Consider the following 21418-nt stretch of genomic DNA (forward strand, 5'->3'; position numbering starts at 1 on the left):
TATATATATGTATGTATGAGAGAGAGAGAGAGATCAAGATCATGTCCTGGGGGAGGAGTGGGGCTACAAAAGGGGAAAAGTCAAAATGTGTTTTGTAAAGGCCATGTAAAGCTTAGCTACCAGAAGATGGGAAACTATAAGCCACGCCCAAGGCAGTTATGGGAAAGAAGGAAAAAGGATACAAGGAGGCACACAAGTGAACCTGAAAAAATCAAGTCAGCATCTCTATCTACCCCAAAGAGAGCAACGAAAGAAGGGTCTGTGGCCTGATGAGGTCTGCAACCCTCTGCGCCAACAGCATGGGAATTTCTCCTCTGGCCCAGGTTTCCAAATTGGTTGTTCCACACCTGTCATGTGACATCATGACGCCTACGGCTCTGGCCGTCTGACCATTTTCTGAGTCTTCTCTCTTCTGCCAGACTGGGCCCCAGTGGACACTTGAGCTCTCCTTGATGACCACAGCATGATGGCTCCACAAAGCCTCTGACCCAATAGCCCTTCCCCTACAGAGACTGGGTTAGACACACTGTCTACCCTCTCACCTCAGTGAACCAGCAGTTACTGACAATGGATAGCAACACTGTTCCACACTCCCTAAAAGCTCTGAAACGCCCTAGACGAACAGCCAGACTCCTTTCAGGGCCGGTGACACTCAGCCTTTCGGAACTTTGCTGGTCAGGTGTGAGGCTTTCTGCACCAGTCCCCAGCAGTGTCAGTCCAGCAGAAACAGGTGCTGTGTACACACACCTGACACACTGCCTGCATGCCCTGGTGTCCTTCACTCTCCTCTCCACGGTAAGAGGATCCAGCATGTCTGGCAAGGGTTCAGACTAGTTGATATCCAACAATAAAACCACTGGCTTAAAAAAAAAAAAAAAAAAAAAGGCCAGGCATGCTGGTACACACCTTTAATCCCAGTACTGGGGAAGGAGAAGCTGGCAGATCTCGAGTTGAGGGCAGCCTGGTCTACACAGAGAGACCCTGTCTCAAACAACAACAAACCCTCTGGCACCAAGTATCACCAAAGGACCAAAATGACAGACCAGGATGCCATGGGAGAGCATACCATCTAACAGCACATCAGAGCATCCTTGTCCTCTCTCCCCAGAAGACCGCCCACTCCCAGTAAGACAAACAGCACCCTGATCTTAAAACGTGAAGGCAGAAGGCAGGAGAGTTCAAGCAGCGCCTAGCTAATCCTGAGTCCTGGTACTGGGCCCTTGCATGCAGCCTGTACTTTCTGTGTTCTTCTGGGCTTTGGTTACTTAATTTGAGACAGGGTTCCTCGTCACAGGGGAAAGGCCGGCACCAGGGCGGCGTAGACTGGCCACAGTGGAGCCTCCTGCCTGCTCCTTTAGCACTGTGCTCACGACCTCTCATCCATGCAACCACAATTCCATCTGTTCCCAGTTCTAGAAAACGGGTTCTCTGAGGGAAACGTGCTTGTTGTGATCGTCCTAGGGAGAATTTAGCACAGCGCTTGGCACACAGCAGGCATCTGAAAATTTCTTGTGAATGACTGAGGCTCACACGCTCTGAGGGAGTGCTCCCTCCTGGCGACCCTCACCCAGAACCACGCGCCAGTGTCTACCACCTAAAAGTCCAGTTATTAGAAACACCACTTATTCAGCCACCACCCAGATAACAACAATGATTTGAAGGTCAATGCCAGGGACTCCATGTATTGGTTAATCATATGGCATTCTTGGCTTTAGTTTCTGCATCTGCAAAGTGAGAATCAGGGACTTCTGGGGAGAGGGTAGGGCTGAGGTCACCTGTTCCACAAGGTGTCCTCCCTCTTACCTGGAGGTAATAACAGTACTAACATTCCACTTACCTTGCCTATCGTGATACACGAGTTTATGGCGTCAAGCAAGTCCCCTTTCTTTTCATTTATGGGCACTTGTGCTAACTCCTTCCCTATCAGTTCACCTGACTGATAACCCATTGTTGTTTCAAATGCAGGGTTTGCATACTGGAAAGAGACAAAAGAAAAAAAGAAGTGAATTTAAAGGATGTTTTGAAAAAACAAAGGCCTTCCACCTAAGCACTACCCCGCCCCCCAAAACTCAGCCACTTGGGCTTCATCCTGAATGTTCTAAAGCCACAAGAACTTTGTATCCAGGGAAGCTTCTGCTTAGAAGGCACATGGCTGGGCTTCCTGCTGTGTCTGGGGCTCCAGGAAGGCAGCAGGCTCACTCCACCCTCAATGAAGACAAAGGAAGGCCTATTCTCAGGACAGACCCAGGCTGCCACACCAGAGCTGCCCGGATGGTGCTATAGTGAAATAAAGTACCAGGCTCTGCCCTCTGGACCCCTGCAAGTCACTTCATCCACCTGGGCTCACCTGGATGGGGAGAATGACAACATGCCTCTCTGGTGTGACTCGAAGAGTAAGGTGTGGAAAGCAGGCTACCAACTAGGAAGTGTTTGTAAATGAGACGTTTGACCATAAGTCTCAAACACATAAGACAGGGGAAATGGAGGAGAGCGCTGAGCATGTGCTGGTGACGACAATGAGACAGAAATGGCAGAACAGAGACTGGCAGTGGTTACTGAGGGAGCAAGCTCTTCACTCACACACACACACACACACACACACACACACACACACACACACACACAAGCCCAGGTAGCACTCAACACTTAGGAAAGGTGGGTTATCAAGGGAGTAAGCAATTCACACACACGAGCCCAGGTAACACTCAACACAGGAAAGGCGGGTTATTGAGGGAGTAAGCTCTTCACACACACGAGCCTGGGTAGCCCTCAACACAGGAAAGGCGGGTTATCGAGGGAGTAAGCTCTTCACACACACACACACACACACACACACACACACACACACACACACACACGAGCCCGGGTAGCCCTCAACACTTAGGAAAGGCGGGTGGGTTATCAAGGGAGTAAGCAATTCACACACACGAGCCCGGGTAACACTCAACACAGGAAAGGCGGGTGGGTTATCAAGGGAGTAAGCAATTCACACACACGAGCCCGGGTAGCCCTCAACACTTAGGAAAGGCAGGTGGCTGCTGTTACTGTCACTTCCATTTGTCAGAGAAAGCAGATTCAGTTACAGTAAGTAACTTGCCCAAAGATGCATGGCTGAGGCAGACAGAAGCCTGTCCCCTCGACTCCTGGCCTGTGTGGCCTCTTAGCACCAACTCCCAAATGCCACCACCAATAACAATAGCGAATAATAAGTCAGACCCCGTGACCCGAAATCAGAGTGGAGTTCATTCCCAGACTAAAGCAACACTTCCCCCGGACAGCTGCATCTTTTAGTAACAGCCGTGTTATCTTTATAGACATCTATCTTATAGAAGCTAGCTTTGCTAATAATGGTAGTCTAGTCTGATTTTTTTTGTCTTCATTTTAACTGCTTTTACTCAATTTCTGTAAATTTCGCCGGCCTCCAAAAGCCCCAGGAAAGGGAGTAAGCAGAGTGAAGAAAGCGGTGTGGCAGCCGGCAGCTGAGTCTCTCCCGGAGAGGGAAGAGGGAAGGTCTGGCGTTTCTACATGTCTAAGCACCGTAAGTAATCCTTCTCTTTTCTTTTTTTTTTAATAATTATTTATTATATATACACTTTCCAGGATACAGTGCCAGACCTCATTACAGATGGTTGTGAGCCACCATGTGGTTGCTGGGAATTGAACTCAGGACCTCCAGAAGAGCAGCTAGTGCTCTTAACCTCTGAGCCATCTCTCCAGCTCCTCCTTCTCTTTTCTTATCTACAGAGTTTATTTTATGTATTTTATTGATTTTGCTCTTACAATCATCTCAAGGGGGAAAAAATGCCTCTTGTATTCAAAAAGAAAATTCAAACTGTAGGGCTACCATCCTAAAGCTGAGAACAAACAAAATGGAGCTGTAAGCATAAATCTCCAGAAGAACAGACCTGTATGATGTGGGCTTCACTCGTAATTTCAATCGCTTCTTGGCTTTTCTCCAAGGCAGTGAATACTGCGTTGCAAGCCCTTTATGGACAGAAAGAAGAGGACTGGTGAAGATATTTATGTTAATCATGATTACTAGATCTAACGCAACCTCAGGGTATTATAGCAGCTTATTGAGGTTAATGTGTGCTCAGAAAGAGGAAGGGGAAATCTTTAAAAACATAGAGAAGAACTTCTGCGGCCCTAATCCTCAGGGTCCTGTTCGCACACCAGGATGGTCACACACCAGCGCAGCGGGGGAACCCTGAGCCCCTGTGGTGGCCTTTTCTCAGCACTAGAGAACCTTCACAAAGAGAGAAGAGAGTCTGGACTGCTGCACAGAGCCTCACAGTACTGGGGCATTTCAACGACCAGCTGTGTTGTCCCCTCTCTTCACTTAGTCTCACTGTGAGCGTATTCCCACACCCTTCATGTTTGCAATGCTTACCTGTTGTTATACAGGTAACAAATGTTTATTGACAAAACTTAGAAAATATAAACGAGCTAGCTATGGCTCCACTATGAGAATAAGATGGGTAGTAAATACTAGTGATAACCTCATACATTATTGGTAGGAATGTAAAATTGGTGCTGCTCCCATTTTGAAAAACAGTCTAGAAACTCTTCAAATGGTTAAACATAGAATCATTATATGATCCAGCTATATGTACTCTCAATTATGTACTTAATGAAAACAAAAAATCTGTTGACACAAAACCTCATACATAACAGTTGGCAAGAATAGACAGCCCTAATGTCCACCAGTGAAGAATGAATAAAGTGTCCTATAGACATAAGCTGGAATACTGTATAGACATAAACACCAATGAAATGTACTATATACATAAGCTGGAATATTATATAGACATAAATACCAATGAAGTTCTGCTCTATAGTCTATGTATATCCTCTCTACCTTGAAAACATTATATTTAAATGTAAGAAGTTTAGAGGATCATATACTGTCTGATTCCAATTTATACAAAATGTATAAAATATGCAAATCCAGACACAGAAAGTAAAATAAGGGTGTGGGCCCAGGGTTAATGAAAGTATCCTAGGATTGTGGTGATAAGTGCACAACCCTGGGGTATGATAAACATCACTAAGTATGTACCTTAAATAGATAAATGATAGGGTACGTGAAGTATATTCCAATAAAGTTATTCAGAAACAAATGGGGGCAGACCATCTGAAGCCCCAAAGCTTAGATATATCAACACTAGGTACTCTAGGAGGTTTCTTTCATGAACACACAAGCCAACATATATTTATAAAAACATACTCATTCTTAGGATTTATCATTTCCTTTTCTCACTGAACACATCAATAATTACAGTTCTCCATCACCACATCTAATCACCATATTGTATTTTATAAGGTTATACCAAGATATGTTCGACAAACCCCCATGATGACACACATGGGCTGCTTCCAGGCTTTTGTCTTAGATAAGGGACACCCCAACCCCAGTGTGACCAGAAGGCCCTGTGGCCTCACGAGACTAAGAGAGTAAGTGTCTGCTTATGCACAGGGTGGAGAGACAGTGACTATAAAGCTACTCTGCTTTCCCATCCCTCCTGCTCAATGAAGCTGTGATTTAACAACAAGGCTCTGCTAGACAACCTGAGTACAGCTGCCAGGGCTCATGTAGTTAGGGAGAGAGAACCGACTTCCTGAGCTGTGTGTGCCCCCACCCATGGACACAAACCCACAAAGTAAATAAGTATTCCTTTAAAAAATAAAACTTAGAAACGGGAAGCTGGAGAGATGCTCGGTGGTTAAGAGCACTTACTGCTCTTCCAGAAGACCTGGGTTTGGTTCCTGGTGCCATGTCAGCAGCTCACAATGGCCTGTCACTGCAGCTTGGTGGGATCTAACAGTCTCCTCTGAATGTAGGGGACACCTTCATGCATGCATAACGCCCCCTGACACACACACATGATGTGGGAGTGTCATATATCAATCTGATGATTTCATTGGTTAAGCAATAAAGAAACTCCTTGGCCCTAATAGGTTAAAACATAGGTGGGAGGAGTAAACAGAATAGGATGCTGGGAGGAAGAGGAAGTGAGCTCAGACTCGACAGCTCTGCTCTCTGGAGCAGAGGCCCTGCTTTGCTCTCCAAGGCAAACGCGATGAAACTCCGACCCAGGATGGACGTAGGCTAGAATCTTCCAGGTAAGCACACCTAGGGGTGCTTACACAAATAATTAGAAATGAGCTAGTCCAGGTGCGAGAATTAGCCTAGAAGAGGCTAGATAGAAATGGGCCAAGCAGTGTTTAAATGAATACAGTTTGTGTGTTGTTATTTCGGGGCATAAGCTAGCAGGCGGCCGGGGTGCTGGGGACGCAGCCCCGCCGCTCCTATTTCAACACACACACATATGCCTAACTTAAAAATTAATCTTTTAGGGCTGGAGAGATGGCTCAGAGGTTAAGAGCACTGGCTGCTCTTCCAGAGGTCCTGAGTTCAATTCCCAGCAACCACATGGTGGCTCACAACCATCTGTAATGGGATCTGGTGTCCTCTTCTGGCATACAAACATACATGGAAGGAATGTTGTATACATAATAAATAAATCTAAAAAAATTAATCTTTTAAAAAACATACAGGGCTAGAGAGATGGCTTAGCACTCATAATCATGTCAGTAAAATTAGTTCAGTTCCCAACACCCATGTCAGACAGCTCATAACTGCCTGCAACTCCAGCTAGGGGAATCTGATGCCGCTGGCTTGTGCGGGCAACTGTACACATACCCCCCATGCACACATAATTAAAAATGAAACATAATCCTAAAAAATAAAAGATTGGCTGGTGAGACAGCTCAATTGGCAAAACGGACTTTTGTAAGACAGAAACAGGCAGATCAGGCCAACCTGATCTACACAGTGAGTTCCAGGCCATCCTGGTCTACCCAATGAGTTCTAGGTCATAGGTCAGCCAAGGCCTCGAAATACAAGGATCAACAATAAACACAAAGAGAAGTTCCACACGTGACAGAAGCAGCTTGGAGGACCCAGGCCTGCAGAAGGCCCATTGGGTCCCTCATTCTCTTTCAACCAGAGCAGAACTGCAAACTGGGAAATGCTATACTTTCTCATGGTCACTTCTTGGATTCCTAGCTTGGCCGAACTTCTTTTCACGTCTTCTGACTCGTGAGTCGCCTGTGCATATCTTTCTGATTCACCAAAGCTCCTTATTTAGGGACTAACCTAATGCCCGTTGGATACGCAGCAAACCAATGTTTCCATTCCGTTTTCTGTAATTTTAACATTACCTCAGAGTTTGGGTTTCTTTTCGAGTATACAGAAACATAATGTTTTCCTCTTGGGTGACTGGTTTCTCTCCCTTTGTGGAATTCAGCCTTTAGGCCATGCTGATTTTAAAAAGGCTTCATCATCCAATCAAATATTTTGCTTCTTTTTTGAGCAAAATACACGGCTCTACATTTAAGCCTTAGTTTAGTGGTGGCTACGTGGGGTGGGGGCGGGGAAACTGGGGTACATTAATTTCTTTTCCACTAAGTAAGCAGCCGCCATGCTCCCAGACACTGAAAAGCTCACTTTCGGTGCTGATCTGAGCACCCACGCTGCTAAGGCCCCAGGCTCTAAGTACACTCAGGCCTGTTTCCAGACTCTACATTCTAGCCCGGGACTTCACACAGCTTCCTGGCAGAACAGGTTTCCCACATTTCCCTTTCCCTTCGTGGTTTCTCTTTTCCTTTGCCTAATGTGCATCAGGGCAATCTTGGGAGCCACATCTGGGAGTCTAGACATCACCTTGAACTTAGTGGAATATTGCAAGACAGAAACACAAATGGGAGTACATGTTATTTCACTGTGAAAACCAGACAAGAGGAAGCCAGGGCTAACTCTAGGGAGACTGACTCGTGGATTCAATAATCCAGACAAAAGACAGTGACCTTACTCAGAGTAAATAAAAGCAAAATTAAGTGAATGGAGCCCAGAGAAGCCTACGAGGTAGGAGGACAGGATGCAGTGAGGAACAAGAGTTAGGAGTGGGTAAGGGAGGCCCAGGAGTTTCAAAGCAAGACTAACAGCTGACCACTATGTTCACTGCACTAAGGCACTGAAGAAGAAAGTTTGAAGTTAGTTCAGGAGATGAGGAAAGAAGACAACTGTAGTATTAGAGATGTAAACCTCAGGCCAGGTGTGGGGGGCTCACACCTTTGATTCCAGCACTCAGGAGACAGAAGCGGGATTTCTGTCTCTAAAAAAAAAAAAAAAAAAATTCCTCATCTCCTTTATAACACAAAATAGAAAACCCAGTGTATGAGATTTCTGTATCTTATTTTTTTCTCATTTACTACTGCTTTGAGTTTAAATGGGAGTCATTTAAACTCTAGTCAGTAACATGACTCCCAAAAGTCTTCTGTTGTGGTTTTCCTTTACACTGTGTGAAGGCGTGTCACTGTGGTTGGTTTAATAAACAGCTAAACAGCCAGTACCTAGGCAGGATTTTCAGGGTAGGGAGAATGCTGGGGAGAAGGGCAAAGAAGCCAGACAGACAGGGAACGAGTCAGACACACAAAAAGAGAAGTAAAAGCCACGTGATAGAACATAGATTAATTTTTTTTAAAAAGGTTAATTTAAGTTATGAGAGCTAGTTAGGAACAAACCTAAGGGCTCAGCTGAGCTTTCATAATTAGTAAGAAGTCTCGTGTAGTTTATTGGGGAGCTGGCTGGTGGGACAAGGAAAGACCAGCTGCAGTTTGCCTGAGGATCACTGGCAGCTTCCTGTCCAGCACATCTTTAAAAATAACTGTATGCGTAGAGGCCAGAGTCAACATTGGTGCCTTCCTCCAGTTGTTCCCCGCCCGTTGTGTTCTGAGTCAGGGGCTTCTGTGTCTTCAGTATGGGATTACAGGTACACCCAGCCTTTCATGTGGATGCTGGGGCCCTGGACATGGTAAGCACTTTCCTGACAGCTAACTCACACCTGTCCTGCCTTAACTAGTATTGGTTATGGCCAAAAGACCTGTGTTTGCAACTTTCCCTGGGGTCTGGAGGTCTTTTCAGCAGGGACACGGTTACCTGAGTTTCAGCTGTGATCGCACCTCTCCAAACGCCAGCTGGAGCAGCTCATTGTAACAGGCCATGAGGCTGGGGTTTTCTACATACCTCTACAAACAGAAAGGGAGCTTTGTAGATGAAGATCCTCTGATGGGTGCTGCAAAACAAAGTCTGCACAAACCTTTCAATTTGGCTACTGAAATTAAAAACTGCTTCATAATCATTCATGTACAACAGACGACAGATGAGATTTAAATGTACCAAAGTAACTTAAAATTAAAAATAGAAATACTAAGGTTCTCTGCTTATCCACCTATCACCTATAAAGCGGAGGAGAGACTGCAGAAAGTTGGTATTGGGTTTTCAAGCACTTTCCGAAGTAATATTTTGTCCTCACAGTCAGAAGAGCTCCCCATCCACAAAGCACACTAGCACCTCTACCCACACCTGTGGCTCTGGGGGGGAACTCCTACTGGGAAATATTTCCCACAAACTGCAAAAGCGCTGGCTGGTGATCACTCTGCAAGCAAGGAACCAGGAGAAGGCATGGGTTTGCCCAGCGTCTCTTACGGCTGTGGACACTAAGTGTTGTGTACAACAACCTTTACATCATGGATGTCCCACACAAAGCAAATAGCATGGTTACAGAAAATGGACCGATGCTACCACCGAATAACAAATTTTTCACTGGTATCTTAGAAGTCACTATGCTGTTACACACAGCAGTCTCAGGGTATCTGCAGAGACTGTACAACTAACTACCTTATATCAAATGACATAGTGCTTACATATAAATGATGCTATCTTCCTGCATACTTTAGTGACCTCTAGAAACACAGGTAAATGCTGTATAAACAGTTGTTATTCTGTATTATGTTGGGAACAATAACAAGAAAAAGTCCATATATGTTCACATGTGGAATGTTCTCTCCTGGATACTATGGGTCTACAATAGAAAAAGTCTACTGGTACAGAACTGGCTAACGGAGACTCGTGCCTAGAGGTTCATCTGTAGCTTCATTCTGACAGCAAACACTTAGGAACGCCGGCTCATTCATGTTTCTGAAAAGAGCGCTTCGCTCTTACCTACACGATAAATGTGCAGTAACTCTGAGGAGGAAACTGAGGCCTGAGGGCAGAGCCTCGGCAGACCATCATGGGACCCAGCTGGATCAGTATGGGCTATGGGCCATTTGAGGAGGCCCCTCTACTATCAAAGTGGTGGCAGATGTTCATCATCAGTGTCTTCTGTGAGTGACGAGCAATCTCGGTTCATGTGGACATGCCAGGTCCAAGCTTTCAAAGCTGTGTGATCCTAAAGAGACACTTCCTGGGCTTGCCTCCTCGCTTACAAACAAGAGAAGCAATGCTGTTCCTACCCGCTGCAGACCTCCATGAGGACAGACGGCAGGAGGAAGCATTCAGTCTACAGTTACAGGAATGAAAAGATCAGGTGGTGGGGCTAGAGCCCTGGCTCCATGGTTACAAGGACTGGTGGAGCTTCCAGAGGACCCAGCTTTGATTCCCAACAGGTATACGGAGTCTAACATCTCTAAGTCTATTTCCAGGGGAGTCTGACACCCACTTTCTGCTCTGCTGGCACCTAGTACGCATACATGCACAGATACACATGCAGGCAAAAATACCCATAACACAGAGATTTAAAAAAAAAAAAAAGTTAGCCGGGCGGTGGTGGCGCACGCCTTTAATCCCAGCACTCGGAGGCAGAGGCAGGTGGAACTCTGTGAGTTTGAGGCCAGCCTGGTCTACAAGAGCTAGTTCCAGGACAGAGAAACCTTGTCTCAAAAAACCAAATAAATAAATAAATTAAAATTTTAAAAATAGTTTAAAAAGTAAAGCAAAGCTAGTGCAATCCCAGCAGGGAAGGACTTTGGCCAGGGGCATGATGGGTCTGCGCACTTATAGACCAAGCCCTCACACTCGAAAGTCAGAGATGACTTTCTTTCTAGCGCTCATTCCTGACAGGGATGCAGAGCACTGAACCATCTGCCCATAGCAGCCAGGACTCCAGAGAATCCTCTAGATGGCTGCACAGACATGCAGGTGCCGCCTGCTGACTAGCCAGGGACAGCAAGGAGAGAGTTCTGGCTACAGTGCTTCTGCCACTCCATCCGATGGGGTGGAGGCCTTGAGACGGACTGGGATCACTGACTGCTCTGCAGTGAGATCTTGGGATAAAGAGTCATGTCTGTTTATCCACTTCAAAAACAGCCTCCTCTGCAGCCAGATTGTTCAGTGGATAAAGATTTTACATATCTACCCAATTATTTTTCCCTCGATGTGCTGGGATCATAGGTATGCACCTCTACACCCATCTCCAAAGCGCCTTTGGATTTTGTTTGTGTTTTGGAGTAGGGGAATCAAACCCAGGGCCTTCTACATCCTAAGCAAGTATTCTTCCACTCAGTTATGCCCCTGACTCCTGTGGCCTCGCCTACAATCAGCTGACTAATATCCCGAGAAGCCTTTAGGTTTAAGAGAAACAACAGACGGTGGAAGGAGAGAGCAGCAGACGGGGAGGAGCCCGTGTGTGGGTTTCCCCATTTCCAGAGTCACCGAATTAACTCCAGAGATTTCAGCTACACACGGAAGCATTGTAGGAGCACATTCTCTAGCAGATTTGTAAATGAGTGTTTTAGTTCAGCACATTTTATTCTATTTGGATGACTTTGGGCAGGTATAGTTTTGAGACTAAGGATGTGAATTATTACAAATCAGCAGATTACAAAGTCAAAACAAACCAACACAAAACAGAAACAATTTTTTTCTTCAAAATAATTTTAAAAATTTGCTAGACACGAAATTGAGATAAAAAATTTTTCACACTGAATTATACTTGTAAAACTAAGAAGTAGGCACATACCCTTGTGAAGCCAGCAGCAATGAAGGGCATTAGCGACATCTCCTCTCTGTCCCCCCTTCAAAGGAAGACGTTAAGAGTTAGGCAGTGTTCACTAATTTATATATCTTCAACGGTCACATAACAAGTACCTTCAATGAATTAGATGTGTGCATACGAACTTGAAAAGCCTTTCCAGTTTCAATTTCATCTTTTGTCTTCTAGAAGGATATTATAATTTGTTTGGGGGAATGGGGCTTGCTGTCTCACTCAGGCTGGCCTCAAACTCCTAGGCTCAACCATAAATCCTTTTCCCTGGACTACAGGTGCCTCTGGGTATCTAGTTACTGTATAAAAGTACACATATTAGAACTATTGAATTCTCCTGTCTCCCACTTGTGGAAGCACTTCTGTCTATACTGATATATGGATAGCACTGTGTATTTGCTACCCTCCTTGTTCCAACTTGAGAAGAAGATGTCCTACATTGATATGTCACCCAAATGCTTGCAGACACCTAAATTCAAGGCCCTAGAAAGACACATCTGGAAACCTTCACCCTTGGAGAATGGAATTCTCTTACAGTTTGCCTGTAAAGGGTTGTTCAAAATCAGAAAACTAACCCCGAGAGCAGAGCTCCCTCCCTGAAGTCAAGCAAAGGAGAGAAGGAAAATGCTAAAAGGAGTAAAGAAGGCCAGACTTCAAACAGGTTCTCCTGCCACCTCAGTCCTCGTTTACCAAAGTTAATAACATTACATTGACACCTGAATTTCAACATTTAAAAAAAAAATTTACCTGCGTACTACACCAACAATAACTGTATTTTCTGAGAGTTTCGATGATCTGATAGACCTTAAAAAAAAAACAAAAATGTAAATGGTAAGTATAAAATAATATTTAAATATAAAAATTCTTAAAATTAGATATACTTTCTTAGTTTTAGTTGTGTAGTTACAGTTGGGGAGGGAGACGGGAGGGACGAACTCCCTTGGCACTCCAGATTCACCTTCTTCATCTTCCCTCAGGTGATCAACTCCTTACTAGTGCCTGTGATAACCGTGACAATTATATGCTCAAATGAAATAGCTAAGGTGCCGCACTCTATGCATTTACCTGGGTTATGGGGTAGGGGGCAATCTCGCCTACACTGGGCTCATGTCTCTTTCTGTGCAGGAAATGCAGCTGTCCTTGCATCTCCCAAGGCTCCGCCCATGCAGACTGTGGGGATCAGGACATCACCCACCCAACCAGGAACACAACCCTCAGGGGAAGCAGCGATGGGGACCATGAGTGGTGACAACATAGCCAAGAGATCAGAGGGAAGACGTACACAAGATGCAGAGGAGTGGAGAAAGACAAGGATCGCTCTGTGGAGAAGCGACAGCTCTGAGCTTGGCTTCCATGAGGGGAAGGTAGAGCTAAGGAGAAAGCAGCCACAGCATCCAGGAAGGAGAGGGCTTTAGATGCAAGCCGTGGGCAGGGCCATACAGACTGTCCTAGTCAAAGGAGAACTATGCTGGTCTCTTGGAGGATGTGTTCAGGAAGGGACACAGACCAGCCAAAGATGACCACATGACTTCAGATATATTAGTTTAAAAAAGAGCCACTTCTGAATCACAGAACAAAAAAAATGATTTGAGTGGCTACTTCCGAATTCCCGCAGAGATGGTACATAACACAGCTACTCTAGCTGTCCACAAGAGAATTACCACATACAGGGAATGCCTTGGTCCTGGCACACTTTTCTATAAAGAGCCAGAGAGTAACTATTTTAAGATTTGCAGGCCTTAAGTATCCCTGTGGATTCTGTCCCAGTTACCTATTGGTGAGGATTCACTGTAATTGGCAGCATGACATAACCATAATGTCCTGGAAAGAGTATCAAGGAGGGACTGTCTGCACTGTGTTGGCCTCCAGACATGTCTGTAAGGGTTGTCCTAGTTAAGTTAGCTGGTGTGGAAGATCCAGTCCACTGTGAGTAGCACCATTCCCTAGGCAGGAGGTCCTGAACTGTGCTAAACGTGGAGAAACTGTGCTGAGCGCAATACACACAACTGAGCATGCATGTCTGCACACATTTCTCTCTGCTTCCCACTGCGGGTGTAGTCTGTCTCAAGTTCCTGTCACCTCGAGTTCCCCACAGCGATGGACCCTAACATGGAAGTGTGAAGCAAAATAAACCTTTCCCCTCTAAGCTACTTTATCACACCAACAGAAATGAACCTACAACACCATCACTACCCTCGGAGCGTGAGTGCGATCACAGAAAGCAAACCTTTACCCTTTGCTAACGCTTGCTTACCTTAGGGCATGCAGACAGCAGGCTCCTGTGGGTCTGATGCTGAGGAAGGTTTAGGGTCTAAGGAGTGGTCCTCAAGGAGAGCTGCTCAGGAATGAAACGCAGCTCCAGAGCCCAGCTAATCTCACTCATGGGCCACCGCTCATCTCCCCACTTTCTCCATATTCCTCTTTTCCCAGTGTCCACTGGACTCCCCTAGCTCTCACCTGCCCTTCTTCCCCATAGAAGCCGACCTAAAGGCACTGTGAAGCTCTACTGAAAAGGATTTCCCAAACAGGCCACCGTAGGGCTTGCGGGCTTGCCCAGAGAAGTCCAGACTCGGGCTGGAGACAAAGGCCAGGGAGGGTCAGTCAGGCCTAAAAGGGCCACTGGTACAGCACACCCTCATCTGCACAAAGCCAGCGTGCTCCTGGTAACTGATACTCATGCTGATTCTCATCTCCAGGGCTGAAGGAGAAGCATGGACTCGTGCATGCTGTTCCTGCGACTTTGGGGACACCGCATCTGTTCTTACATGTTTCCACCACACCTGTCATCCTCAAAGGGATGGAGAATGAAGAAAGGGGGGCTTAAGTTGCCAGCCAGCCACTTCAGATAAGTTCATAGTGCTTTAGTGGTAATCTGGTGGGAAGTGGGCAGCGTGCAAATGATTATCAGGAGGCGCTCTGACCAACCTGCCCATTGCTGGAGAAGAAGCAGAGGAGAGGACCATGTCCACCTAGTGACAAGCCCATCAAAGCAGTGCTAAACCCTACATAAAGACAGAAGTATACACTTGACTTTCTCAGGTGAAAAGAAAAACTGCCTAGAAACAAGAATGTCAGGGACAGACCTTACATGAGGAACAATCGCCTTAAAAACTAATACCCTTGCTTTAGAATTCATGGAACTAGGAAAGAGATGACTCGGCACGGTCAAAACACATAAGGGCATTAGAAAGGCCACAACGGCTCATGGACTCTGAAGCGGGCCTCTGGCTTACCTGCACAGTGCCTCTGCATCCAGCTGTCGGGGGTTTCGGTGGTCTATGATGATGATGTCATGGAGTTTGTCCAGGAAACAAGGAAGGACAGCCTGCACCTCCTTGGTGACCGTGCACTTAAACCCGGCCTTCTCACATGCCCTGTAGAATCCATTACACTGGTAATCTTCTCTGGTAAACACTAACAGTACCTGGACCAAAAGACGACAAATACATTTTTTAAAAAAAAAAAATATCTTGCTATAATTGTCATTTTAAAATAAGGCCCAGAAAGTTATCAAATGTCTAAATGAAGACACAGGGTGTGAGCGCAGCATCTGTAAACACGTATTCTTTTCTTACGGGCAGCTCAGGGGTACTAGCGTTCACTGTCCATAAGCCAACGTACTCTCTAATCCGGAAGTCCAAGTGCTTGGGACATATGCTTCCTTCTTTTGCTGGCAACCCACTGTAAGGACTCAATACAGACCTGACAGAACATTTTATTTTAAAATAGAATCAAAACAAACAGGAATTTAACTGAGTATGGCAATGTTGGTGTTTTAGGGAAATACCTCAGTTAGCAAATGCTCGCATTTAGTGAAACTCTTGAGACACATACTCCTTAAATCATATACTTGACATGCTTTGACTCAAAAAAATTTTTTTTTTTCAAGACAGAGTTTCTCTGTAGCTTTGGAGCCTTCCTGGAACTCACTCTGTAGACCAGGCTGGCCTCAAACTCAGAGATCCGCTTGTTTCTGCCTCCTGAGTGCTGGGATTAAAGGCGTACACCACCACAGCCTGACTTGACTCAAATTTTATGTAATGCCTCCAAGTTAAAAAGTCATTCATTCTGAGTATGAGGGATAAGATGTGAAGACTACACTTTGTATTTTAAAGCCTGCTCAGCAAGCAGCATGGGCGCAGAGCCTAGGCGATGTAGGCAGCATCTGTGTCAATGGTCAGCCAATAATTGTCGTCTTGGTGCCCGGCCCGTACCACATAATCCTGTATCTGCTGCCTCCTCCCAAATTCAACCAGGCCTCCCAGTCAAATCAAGTTCAAAACACCTCTGCTGCACCCATCAGAGTGAGACTCGAGCGACTACAGAGGCTGTACGGCAATGAGCAGCCTGGTAGACAGAGGTTGACTTCAAAACTGAAAGAAATCCTTTACCTCCTTAAACGTCTGCCCAATTGTTCAAATACCACAAATGCAAAAACATCAAGAATACACACCTGTGTCTGCCTCGTTCACAAGACTAAAATACAATATCAAACACTGTTCGTGTGCAGGAAGCTTCGAATAGCTTGGCTACATTTTATCACTTTTCAAAGACCCGTTCATTTTTATTGTGTGGGGACAGGTGTTTCAGCTGCATGTATGCATGCATGCATGTATGTATGTATGTATGTATGTATGTATGTATGTATGTATGTGCACCACATGTGTAAAGCACCCACGGAGTTCCAGAAGAGAGTGTCAGACCCTGCGGCACTGGCGTTACAGACAGTTGTCATGTGAGCACTTGGAACTGAACCTAAGTCCTCTGCAAGAGCAACAGGGGCTCTTAACCACTAAGCCATTTCTCTAGCCCCCTGATGCCAGCATGGGCTACATGAGACCTTGTCCCCAAAATAAAAACAAACCAGATGCGATGTAAAAGGCTATGTTTCTAACTTTTCATTTTGGAAAAATTCAAACTTACAGAGACGTTGTAAATGATAATGCCTTAAAAATTCTTTCTCTAGATTAATTCGCCTTTTTGCCACTTTTGGTCTTGCTTCCTCTCAATGTATATACACATGTGAGTGGATGCACAATTATACACCCCCTTTCCTTTACCGCAACCCTAAATTTTAACCTCAGCACATATTTCTAAAAAAAAAAGAGTTATAACATTGTTACCAAGTCCAAGAAACTTGACTATGACCAAGAGCTAGTAGCTAAACAGAAGAACACACATCTTAAATGTATAGTTTTAACCCCTCCTCACTAAAGAAAATTGAAATATGATCATCACAGCCAAGTACCTGAAGTTGGTCTTGATGAAATCTCATCGGGCCAAATTGCACGTCAGTTACTGATACCTGTAAGAAAGAGATTTGCTTATATTTTTCTCTCTCTATGCAGAGTCACAGACAACAATAAAATATCCACAGTAAAAATTACATAAATATTAGACAAGCAAGAGGAATTGCAACCACCTACTTTAAATCCCAGGAGAAATGAGACTAGGAAAGAAGAATGAAAACGTGTTGATCACAGGGTGGCTCTCTGTTGCTGCTTCTCTATAACTTTAAGAGAATTACTCATCCTTCCTCAGCCGCAGTTTCTCATTCATTACACAGATCAATTAAGATTATAATACAAAGATCCTCTAAAGAGTAGACACTAAATATTGGCGGTCCCTATAGACTGTTCCCACCTTTTCCTGATGGGTAACAAAATCTTACATCCAAAATGACACATGAATAATGCAATCTAGCACTCAGAACAATGGATGTCAGTCAGAGAGACCTTGCCTTTTACCAAGGAACATAACAGCCTTGGTTAATACATGCTTAGCCATAAGAGAAGCTGGCATTAAACACTTGACACTAATAGCATAGGATCAGGGCTGGGAAGAGAGTTCAGTTAGCAAAGTGCTTGCTGCAAAAAAAAAAAAAAAAAAAAATAGCCGGGCGATGGTGGCGCACGCCTATAATCCCAGCACTCAGGAGGCAGAGGCAGGCGGATCTCTGTGAGTTTGAGACCAGCCTGGTCTACAGAGCTAGTGCCAGGACAGGCTCCAAAGCTACAGAGAAACCCTGTCTCGAAAAACAAAAACAAAACAAAACAAAAAAAAGTGAACCTGAGATCTTCAGAACCTACATAAAAGCTGGACGTGCTGCGTGCATCTACAGCGCCAGCACTGGGAGATGGAGACAGGCAAAGGCTGGTGCTCACTGGCCAGCCAGTTTAGCTGAATCATGTGCTCTAGATACAGTGAGAACTATTGCTCACAAAAATCAGGTGGAGGACTGGTGAGACAGGTCGGTGGGTGACGGCACTTGCCACTTAAGTCTAACAATGTAAATTCGATCCCTGGACCCACATAAAGGTAGAAGAAAAGAACTAACTTTGCAAGGTACTCATCTCACTTCTACATGTGACAGCACTTTCCCTCCCCCCTTACATACAGTCACACAGAGGAGCTATATATGCGTATATACATACATATGTGCGCGCGCGCGTGCGTGCGTGCGTGTGTGTGTGTGTGTGTGTGTGTGTGTGTGTGTGTGTGTGTGTATTCCCGCCCCCAGAGACAGGGTTTCTCTGTGTAGCCTGACTGTCCTGGAACTCGCTCTATAGACCAAGCTGGCCTCAAATTCACAGAGCTGCTGGTCTCTGCCTCCCGAGTGCTAGGATTAAAGGTGTGTGCGCCACCACCACCCAGCTGAGGATACTTTTTAAGCTGTAGATTCTGAAAAAAATAGGAAAGAAAGAAAAAGTATCTGATCTCTGGTCCTCTGTTTCGCTAGACTGTTATAACGCTAAAGAAAAGACTCAGTATGCATACACTAACCAAAAACTGGTAAGACTGGTTAAGAAAATTCTAAGAGAAAAACCAAAGTTAATAAATAACAAAATGTTTAAGTGCTAATGACTAGAGAAAATGCATCAATAAAACACACAGCTGGGTCTGATGACGTATCTATAACCCTAGTACCTAGGAAGCTGAGGTAGGGTTCTGAGTTTAAGTCAGCCTAGCCTACATAGGTGGATCCTATCTCAGAAATACACAGAATAAGATAAAATAAAATTTACAGTGTTCACTCAAACTGTGGGTAAGATTACAGCCTATGGAGGTTGTACCTCCATAGGTACAAATGTACCGAGTACATGGTCCACCTCAAATGTTAGTGACTAGCACTCAGGAGGCAGAGGCAGCAGGTATCTGAGTTCAAAGCTAACCTGGTCTATAGAGCAAGTTCCAGGACAAAACAAAAACCAAGTAGGAAAACAAACAAAAAGTTGGTGAGATAGGGAGCTGGAGAGAAGATGGCTCAGTGGCTAACAGTGCTTACTGTTCTTGCTGAGGACCTAGATTTGGTTCCTAGCACATAGCAGCTCACAACTGCCTCTAATTACAATTGCAGAGGATCTGAAACTGTCTTCCAGCCTCCGTGGGCTCCTGCATAAAAGTGGTACGCATAAACTCACATAGACACAGACAGACAGACACACACACACACACACACACACAATGTTTTTTAATATTTGAAAAAGTTGGTGAGATAACTTTTAAGAAAGACAGCTTAACTTTAAAAATCTCAATTTATAAAAATGACCCAACTACTAGATTAATTTTGAAAAATAAAAGAAAATGTATGTTCTTCCTAAAAAAAGATTTAACACCAAATTTCAGACACTCTGTAAAGTTTCAGCAATATCATTTTAAAAGGTTCATGCTTCAGCAAGTGATGTAATAGACCACTGGACACTCTGTTTACTTAGCTAGACAGCATTTAGCCGAACATCCTGTCACAGGGAATATCCGGACCTTGGGGCCTCTGTGATCAGAGTATTAGTCCAGTTGGACGTCAACCACCTAGCACTATGCCCACCCCACCCCTACCATCCCCGCAAAAAATAGCCACCGCCAGGAAATCTGATGACATCACTCAGTGAACGGGTGTGAGCAACAGGTCCGTCTGCTCTGGGAATGGGCAGGGGACCACTGGGGTTTCTGCATCCACCCCCTTTGCTCATGCTTCACCATCAAAATCAAACTTCAGCTCATAGCCCCTTTAGTTTTTACATTATTATTTATATTAAAATATTCATTTTCAAATCAATTTTATAGCTTTCAGCTTCAAATGTAGCCAACATTTTCAGATCGTTTTTTAGATAATATAGAAACAATAGTATGCTCAAGAATTGTATCCAGCAGGGTGGTGGTGGCACATGCCTTTAATCCCAGCATTTGCGAGACAGGCAGGCGGATTATCTGTGAGTTTGAGGCCAGCCTGGTCTACAGAGCAAGCTCCAGGACAGCCAGGACTACACAAAGAAACCTGGTTTCAAAACAAAAATCAACTAACCAAACTAATCAAAAAACAACAGAAAAAAAAAAAGAGTTGTGACCTAATTTGTTTGTTTGTTTGGTTGTGCGAGACAGGGTTTCTCTGTAGCTTTGGGGCCCATCCTGAAACTAGCTCTTGTAGACCAGGCTGGCCTCGAACTCACAGTGATCCTCCTGCCTCTACCTCCAGAGTGCTGGGATTAAAGGCGTGTGCCGCCACCACCCAGCCTAATTTGTGTTTTAATCCTCAGACAAAAACTATGACCAAAACACTTTGTGTGGAAAGAGTTCAGTTCACCTTACAATTTCAGTTTATCATGAAGGAAAGTCAGGACAGGACTCAAGCAGAGTGAGAGGCTGTAGGAGGGGATGCTGTTTACAGACTTGCCTCCATGGCTAGCTAGTTTCTTCCACCACCCAGGACCAGGGCCTCAGGGGTAGAAGCACCCAAGAGATTGAAAGAGAACACCGAATCTACTAATTTGTCCTTTGACCTCCACATGGATGGCATGCCATATAAATACACATAATTAAATTTTATGACTATGTAGTGGGCACATGCCTTTAACCCCAGATACAAACACACATAGTTAAATTTTAAGACTATGTGGTAGGTAGCACATGCCTTTAACCCCGGCACTTAGGAAGCAGCAGGCAGCTCTCTGCGTGTTCCAGGACAGACAAGGCTACATAATAACAGACCGTTTCCAAATGAATGAATGGATGAAGATTGTAACATTAGAATATCAGAAAATAAAGTTGTATATTTGTATCATAGCAGCTTAAAATATTTTGACAAATATGATTAGAAATGACAAAAATTATTAGTTCTGAAGAACCGTATCAGATGTTTTTTTGATTATCTGACTGAACACTGGTTACACGTGATACTAGAAGGAAAAATCAGCTGTTAACGAGTTGAAGGCCTGGGGTAGGAAAGGAGGTTATTAGCTAGGGATGGGGGCAAACGTCTGTAATCCCAACACTTGGGAGGCTTCGGGAGGATTGCCCAAAGTCTGCAGCCAGGCTGGGCTACATAGCCAGATCCTGAAGACGGAAGGGAGAGGGAGGAGAGAGGACATAAACAATCAACCTATTTGAAGTCATACTCCTCCAGCTTTCCCTCCTCTCCCTTTCCTACTATTATTTTCCTTTTTAGCTCCCAATCACCATTGGGAAATGTGTATTTACTATGTTTGGAACATAGTGTGTAGCCAAAGATAACCCTGGGCTTCTGATTCTCCTGC

The 21418-nt window shown here is 44.8% G+C and overlaps 1 protein-coding gene across 2 annotated transcripts in view; it reads right to left on the reverse strand.

Annotated features, from left to right (window-relative positions):
• The window catches only part of Pde8a (phosphodiesterase 8A), a 121182-nt gene that overhangs the window by 24840 nt on the left and 74924 nt on the right, over nt 1–21418 (reverse strand). For both annotated transcript variants that reach the window (XM_050154123.1, XM_050154122.1), the window contains exons 2-8: nt 17137–17193; nt 15122–15312; nt 12636–12692; nt 11865–11919; nt 9002–9090; nt 3906–3984; nt 1838–1975 (exon numbers count right to left, since the gene is read on the reverse strand). In XM_050154123.1, the coding sequence (XP_050010080.1) occupies nt 1838–1975; nt 3906–3984; nt 9002–9090; nt 11865–11919; nt 12636–12692; nt 15122–15312; nt 17137–17163 (636 nt within the window). In that variant the 5' untranslated portion in view covers nt 17164–17193. The remainder of the gene's footprint in view (nt 1–1837; nt 1976–3905; nt 3985–9001; nt 9091–11864; nt 11920–12635; nt 12693–15121; nt 15313–17136; nt 17194–21418) is intronic.

Source organism: Alexandromys fortis, unplaced genomic scaffold (genome assembly GCF_014885135.2).
Source record: "Alexandromys fortis isolate MF-2015 unplaced genomic scaffold, M_Fortis_MF-2015_v1.1 scaffold_86, whole genome shotgun sequence".
NCBI lineage: Eukaryota > Metazoa > Chordata > Mammalia > Rodentia > Cricetidae > Alexandromys > Alexandromys fortis.